Source organism: Artemia sp. Qi Xiang Cuo, chromosome 11 (assembly GCF_049724085.1).
Source record: "Artemia sp. Qi Xiang Cuo chromosome 11, ASM4972408v1, whole genome shotgun sequence".
Classification (NCBI taxonomy): domain Eukaryota; kingdom Metazoa; phylum Arthropoda; class Branchiopoda; order Anostraca; family Artemiidae; genus Artemia; species Artemia sp. Qi Xiang Cuo.
In genome coordinates, this window is record NC_142804.1 from 64,416,740 (window position 1) to 64,424,976 (window position 8,237).

General features: G+C 33.5%; 1 protein-coding gene across 1 annotated transcript in view; it reads right to left on the reverse strand.

The window, feature by feature from the left end:
- The window catches only part of JMJD4 (jumonji domain containing 4), a 52,294-nt gene extending 48,021 nt beyond the window's left edge, over positions 1–4,273 (reverse strand). Inside the window, exon 1 of the mRNA XM_089096943.1 lies at positions 4,105–4,273. Within this exon, the coding sequence (XP_088953069.1) occupies positions 4,105–4,273 (169 nt within the window). The remainder of the gene's footprint in view (positions 1–4,104) is intronic.
- Between the last annotated feature and the right edge of the window lie 3,964 nt (positions 4,274–8,237).

Genomic DNA, 8,237 nt, shown 5'->3' on the forward strand with positions numbered 1-8,237 from the left:
GAAGAACTTAGATAAACCTCTATTTTTCAAATATTTCTATGAGTGGGCAAGGAAAATAAAAAGCATATGAACGAGAATTTTGAAGAAAATGATTCCTTTTGGAAAAAAGTAACAGAAACATCTAACTTGTTTCGTTTTTCTTATTTTTTTTTTACTTTAAGTAAGGGTCGTTTGTCGGCATGGTATTGTTTTTGTAGCCATTCAAGATGCAGCAAGTGAACTGAAATATAAAAACTCTCTTTCTAATTATTTCTAGGTGGGGAAGGAGTATATGAAGGGTATAAGCAGGCTATGAAGGATGATTTTGGGGGCGTTACATGGATGAAGTATCGCAGTTTTTATGTACCCCAACCAAAAGAAAAATCGCAGTTTTTGTGTATGAATAGACATAAGAAAGGTTCAGAGGGCGTTTTTTTTATTGTACTATGATATTTTGTACTTTAAGTACTTCTTAGCGATTAAGCTGACGAAAAAATAGCCTGAAACAATATCGGTTGATTTTTCAGACTCTAAAGTTTAAACACTGCTTTCATACAAATTGACAATATATAGGCCATATTGAATTCTTCTTAAATGAAAATTTAAATCGGTATTAAATTCTCGGTAACTCGGCTGTTTCAGAAACATCTCTGTTAAAAGGGGAAATAGTGCAAAATTCACGGCTTTTCTTCCCCAAAACAGCTTGGTATTATCTTTTTTTGTTATAAAACTTACTTGAACTTGATTTTCTCGGAACTTGAAATTTTCAAAATATTAAAAAACTCTTCAAAGTACTAAAAAATGTCTGGTATTTGTAAAAAATGTAGACAATTAGCAAATAGCCTTGCCCTTAAAAAATATGTTGGGTTTTCTAAAAAAAAAAATAATCCTATAACATTAAAATGAGAGTCAATTGCAAAGGTCAAGCATATCGACCCTTTTTCAACAACAAGGAAAAGGCAAAATTAAAGAAAAGAAAATTTTTAAATGCAAGTAGTACTGTGACCACTGAAAAAAAAAATACAAATAGCTCTAGTGGCGGTAAGAAGTCTTCCTCATTCAGTTTTATTTTGGCTACTTAAACTGCCTTATTGCTGATGAGTTGGGAAAACTGTGGTTCTGAAAAATCACAGACAAAATACTTGAATTAGTTGTATTTACATATAGAAACTTTCGTTTAAATTAAATATAGGATTTCTGTGAACTTCAAAAATTGTCATTGCGACATATCTTTAAGATGACAACCCAGAGAAAAATTACAAAGCTAATAAGATTTTTACGGTTCATTGAATCAACATTCTTACACAAAGTTACCATTATTTCCTTCCAGTTTTAGTTCTGGGTTAAACTTGAAGCAGGAGCAGCTATAGAGGAGGGACAGAGGTGGCACTTGTCCCGGGTGCAGAAACTTTAGGGGTGCAAAATGTCAAATAAACATTCCAACGGTTATAATCATATTGTAACTTTGAAATTTTATTCATAAAATAGAGGGCGCAGTTAATAACTGCAAATATTCAATAAATTATTAATTAATTAATTATTAATTGATCAGTAAAATAAAAATTAATTAGAAAATACAAAATAATTAAACAGAAAATTTTAAAATAGTAAACTAAAAAATAATTAAAACATAGATTATTAATATATTAATAAATTACAATTCTGTAAATAAATGAGAACTCTGTTGAATTTGGCCTGAAACTTTTGGGGCGGACAAGGGGAGTGCTAATCAAGATTTTGTTTCGGGCGCAAGAGAAGCCTGAACCGCAACTGACTTGAGGCAAAAAATAAGTTGGAAAAAAAAGTTTAAATTTACCTACAGAGGCCATAACTTAACTCAGGATCTATAGCTAAAAACTCTTGCAACGACAAAAGTAATGTATTTTACTTACGTGAGCCGTCCTATTTGGGAGAATAGATCACAATAATTGACTAATTGGGTTATTAATACTGAATAATTCTAGCGATCCACATGTACCAAGAACCATATCTAACGATAGAACGAATTTTGTTCTTAACACAGACACGACGAAGTTGACTTGAGCTCTACGTAGAATTTTGCGCAACGTTATTAAAAAGTCAGTATAGTAGCAATAAAACGTAATTTATGTATGAGTAATTATTAAGTTTGAAAAATGGATTAATAAACTTTTCCGGAAAAACCTTTCAAGCTTAATCAGAGCTTGAAGCTTTATCTCCATTCCAAAATTCTAACTCTAACCAGTTTGTTTGTGGTGAATCTGATGATTCTAGACGACAATTACGATGGTTTCATGGATTTTTATGCTAGCCTAGTATAGAGAATGCCGGATGAACCCTGGTTTTTCGTCCCATTCACATCGGCATGGAAAACCAACTTAAAATTATACTTTTACTTCGCTCACGTAACTTAGGCTACTTAGGAAGTTGAACGTTTTTCAACTTAGTGCACTTGAGAAATTTATTATAGCCAATATTTGAAAAATGGCATCAATTGAAAATATGATCATTGATTTGATTAGAATCAATGTTAGAATACTTGAATAGAATATTTGACGCAACGTAACTTAACCACTTAGGATAGAAAATTACATATGTGGTGTGATAGCTGCTTAAAAAGAACAACTGTCTTCTAATTTGTCTTCTAATGCATTTCTAATTTCACCATGGTATATTGTACCTATTTTCGACACTGCAATCTATTCTTTGCTATCACCACTACTAATAATTTCTAGCTAATTCTATAAAATAAAAGTTCAAAATAGGGATAAAATCCTTTTTAATAGACAGTGTATAGAAATTCACAAAAATACCAGATATTTCGGTCACATATACAGTGACCGTCATCAGTAGTAAAACTGTAAAACACTGTAAAAACACTAAAACACTGTTTAAACAGTAAAACACTGTTTAAAAAAGATTTTATCCCTATTTTGAACTTTTATTTTATCGTCATGGAAAGGCAGTGTGGTCTCCGAAATTATCTAGCTAATTCTAAAAATTTAAACCAAAATGTGTAGCACTGTGAATTAGTATCTCTGTTGATACGAATTTTACTATTCTATTTTTATCATTTTATTCTACATTCTACATTGTTGTCATTTGTGTAGCAAAATTTTGATATCATGTAAACCTCGTGTTGTTTTTTGGCGATAGGAAAAAGATGGTTTATTTTCTTGTCGACTTGAAAATTATAAATTTAAGCAGCAAATTGAAAATGAAAGATGAGTTGATGACATTTTTTTTTCTTTTAATGATGGTTCCTTTGTGTTCAAGAATGGTAAGCAGCATTAGAATATATTAATTAACTGAACAAAAGAAGTTATTTGTTCAGTATTAAACTATGTTAAGGTATTAAATTCAAAACTTCCGCCAAAAAATTCGTTTTAAGTTACTGTTCTCAGTTGTCATAAACAGACGCAAATTAAACGCTAAAGACCGAAATGGCTCAAATCAGCTAGGTTTACACTGTTTTTTACGTAGGGTCCGCGAAAATATGAACTTATTTCGTATTGGTGAATAGTTTTTATCTGACTAATCATGCACCGTTTATGGAATTGCGATGTTAAATCATTATTTTTCCAGAGACTAACAATAATGTGTCCAACAAGCCAAAATATAAATTACTATCTTCAGACAAAATTAATCAAACACTTAAATGGAAGAAGATACAACTGATGTTTGCAACTGATGCAACTGAAGATGCAACTGAAATTCGTTTTAAGTTACTATTCTCAGTTGCCATAAACAGACGCAAATTAAACGCTAAAGACCGAAATGGCTCAAATCAGCTAGGTTTACACTGTTTTTTATGTAGGGTCTGCGAAAATATGAACTTATTTCGTATTGGTGAATAGTTTTTATCTGAATAATCATGCACCGTTTATGGAATTGCGATGTTAAATCATTATTTTTCCAGAAACTAAGAATAATGTGTCCAACAAGCCAAATTATAAATTACTATCTTCAGACAAAATTAATCAAACACTCAAATGGAAGAAGATGCAACTTATGTTTGTAAACTAGAAAATTTAATGAGAAAGATAGCAATACTTCTCCCACAAACATTCAGGGCTATGTTTATGATTTGTAATTTGGCTCACTGGTTTTGCCTATCAGTTTGAAATAGATGGCATGCTACATTACCGTATTTTTGTTTCAGATATTCCGTATTGATTTTGTGATCTTCGACCCAAATCTTTCTTGCTTTCCAATTTCTTGTAAGACCTTCATTTATAATGCACGGTGTATTCTTAATTAGATACCTTTCATAGAAAGATTGAAAGTCGATGTTATTATTAATGCGTTCAACCATAGTGAAAATATAGGTGGCACTGTTGCATAAATGTACGAGAAAAGTCCAGGAAAAACTTGGAAAACGAGAAAAAATCAAAATTTGGGATGTCTGCCAGAGGTCAGTTATCACTGATGCTTAATAGTTATTCTCGAATATCTCTGGCCTAAAATGGAAGATAACAAATGAAAAGGAAAATCTTGGAATAAAAATAATAACAAATAATTATTTATCTTCAATCAAACAGTTTGTGGTAACGAGCTGTAAGTAAGGAGCGACCCGGCTCAATAGTAACTGAAACTCTAAAATGAAATTTTTATACTAATAGGTACATCAAAAGAGTCAGATTTTAATGCTGATTTCAAATATATAAGTTTCATCAAGTTTAGTTTTACCCATCAAAAGTTACACGCCTGAGAAAAGTTGCCTAATTTTCGAAAAAAGGGGAAAACACCCCCTAAAAGATATAGAACCTTAATGAAAATCCCACCATCAGATTCAGCGTATCAGAGAACCCTACTGCAGAGGTTTCAAGCTCCTATCTGCAAAAATGTGAAATTTTGTATTTTTTTTGCTAGAAGAAAGATCACGGATGCGTGTTTATTTGTTTTTCCGGGGTGATTGTATCAACCCAGTGGTCCTAAAATATCGTCGGAGGGCTGATTTAAACGGAAATTAAAAGTTCTAGTGCCCTTTTTAAGTTACCAAAAAAAAGGGGGGGCAACTAGGCCCCCTCCCGCGCTCATTTTTTCCCGAAGTCACCCGATCAAAATTTTGCGAGAGCCATTTTGTTTCAGCATGGTCGAAAATATAATCAATATGTCTTTTAAGATGACTTAATCACCCGAAGCCCCCAGGGGGAGGGCTGAAAGTTGTGAACTTTACCCAATGTTTACATATAGTATTGGTTATTGGGAAGTATACAGACGTTTTCAGGGGGATTTTTTCTGTTAGTGGGGAGGAGGTCGGGGGTTATGTGGGAGACTCTTTCCATGGAGGAAGTTTTACTGGGGGAAGGAACATTGCTATGAAGGGGGCGTCGGATCTTCCAGCATTATTTAAAAAACGATCAGAATTTAAGTAAAAATAAAAAACTTTTATCATCTACAAGTAAAGAGCAACATCAAAGTTTAACACGAACAGAAATCATTATATATATGATTGGGTTCGCCCCCTAGTCATTACCTCGTTCTTTACACTAAAGTTTTTTTAGTACTTTCATAAAAGCTATTTATTCTAATTAACGGCCTTTGTGATGAAGGGGTCATTTTCAAAGAATTGGAACAAAATTCGAACTTTAACGTAAAGAGCGAGGTAATGACTAGGGGGCTAACCCCATAATATATGTATTAAAAATATATGAATATAGAAGTTCGTTACGTAAGTTAATTCGTAAGTTATGTATATTTATTACTAAAAAAAACGTTCGTAAATAAAATTTAACAACTTTCGAGAAAGCCATTTAACCAAATAAAAGTAAAATTAATATGCAAATTTTCTTTTTATTATTCATCTGCGGCGAGTCAAAATCAAAACCTGCATTAATTCAAAAACGTTCAAAAATTAAACACAATAAACAAGTTTTTTTTTAACTGAAAGTAAGGAGCAACATTAAAACTTATGGTTAAGATCCTTAAAAGACTTAAAAACTTCGACAAAACATGAACCGGATGAATATTAGTGATTGCCATATAAATATGAAGAGCCGCTTTCAGACCTCAATTGTTATTAATTAAAAAAAAACAAGTTTTTTTTTTAACTGAAAGTAAGGAGCAACATTAAAACTTAATACGAACAGATATTGTTACGTATATGAAAGGGGCTGTCCCCTCCTCAACGCCTCGCTCTTTACGCTAAAGTTATACTCTTTCTCACAACATTATTTTTTAAAACAATAAAAACTTTAGCGTAAAGAGCGAGGCGTTGAGGAGGGAACAGCCCCTTTCATATACGGAATAATTTTTGTTCGTTTTAAGTTTTAATGTTGCTCCTTAATTTCAGTTAAAAAAAACTTGTTTTTTTATTTAATAACAATTGAGGTCTGAAAGCGGCTCTTCATATTTATATGGCAATCACGAATTTTCATCAGGTTCATGTTTTGTCGAAGTTTGTAAGTCTTTTAAGGATCTTAACCATTGTTTCCATGCTGTTAATTTGTATTTGAGGCCAATGATACTAGCAAAATTGGCAACGAAAAATTTGCAGAATAGTGCTATTTTGGCGGGACGTTTTAAAATGGCATAATCAAATGTTAATAGAACAACATTTTATCAAAAGAAAGGACTTAGGAAGGTAGGTAGGTAGTAGGGAAAGAGAGGAAGGCCTGCTGATCTAAAATCACTTTTAGCCCTTGTAAAGGACATTAAAAGTGTCAATTTATAATCTGATAAGTCCCCTGCTAAGTTTCCTCGACCACCCTGTCATGTGAACCGGCTGGAGAAAAAAGTGTTTCGGCCCTTGTCGGTAAACCCCGACGCCTCGCTGGTATCTGGGGGCACGCCATTGATAAAAAAACGCGCCGGCGTAGAAAATTTCAGCGGTGCGCCGCCAGTACCATCGGCGTGGTGATGCGCCCCCGATCTGTCTGTTTGGCCTTATGTTTTTGTCATATAAATGTTGTTTATTTCGTTGTTGTTGTTGAGTTGTTGATTTCGGTTCGGTTTTTCTGTTGGAGCTGGAGAGCTAATTCCGTGGTTTTTGTTTCGACGGCATCAGCTCAGTTTATTCAGCTTTGACGAAGAAGAAGAGAAACAAAACAAGGATTTGATAGCAAACAAACAAAAAACTTTGACTGAAGAAGACTTTGAGGTTTGAAAATTGAATTTGACAGTAATTAAAATGCAGTTTTACTCCTAAATAGAGACGAAAACCACACTGCCTTTCCATCATAAACATTAACAACAAGAAGAACAATATGGAATTCCTTTCGCAAGACAGTAAAATTCAATATTTTAATGAATATTCCAACCCCTATGTCCAAGGGCCGTCCTCAGCCAAAAATGAATATATAAAAGAAAATAAACTTGCATTAAAATACGACCGTTAAAACTAAAAAGGAAAATTTTATAACAGTCCCAGCACCATTACTTCAATGAAGTTCAATCAGAACTAGTTTGAATGATCGTGTTTCAATACTTTTTGTTTATATATATTTATGTTTTGCAGAGAACGGCCCTTGGACATAGGGTCGAAATATTCATTCAAATATAGAATTCCACTATCTTGCGAAAGAATTCCTCATTATTCCTCATGTTTTTGATAAATAAGAGTTTTACTCCTTCTTATTAATTATTCAACAATCTCCTCTCCTAGGCTAGGAGCTTCAGATTTTCAGGCATGCCATATGCCAACATGTAACGGGCTATATATACAATGAAGCTGTTAGAAAACAGGCTGGCTTGTACATAACTTTAGCAAGTGAAGCATCAAGAGTTAATAGGTTAAAGCCATCTTCAAATAAATACCCATACATTGCGTTCTGGAAGGATCAAAGAGATCGCATACCTGCGGTGACAGCCCTTGCACGACTGGTTCTTGATCTGACGGCCACAATCGCGACAGCCGAGCGTCACTTCTCAATGACGGGTCTGGTTGTGACTGCTAAAAGATCCTCAATTGCTCATATGAGAATCAACCAGTTGCAGTTCGTCCATGACAACTACAAGCTGGTGCAGTTTCTAGTCCGGCCAGAAAAATGGTCAGCATTCTTTTCGTTATTTTTTCTATTTAATACAAATTGAATTGCATACATATTATATATCCATGTCCATTTCAGTGAAAAAAACGTTTTCGGCAGCACGCCATTCCGGAGATATGTCCATGTTCCATTGAAACACGTTTTTATCGGCCAGCTATGCTTCGTCTTGATATGGATCAATAGGAGATTCAGCGTTCTAGGACTAGGACCAAGTAGGAGGCGCATCAATATGCGGTATTCCTCTTTGCTTTTGGTGCGAAATTTAAACTTTGTCAGAAAAAAATAATA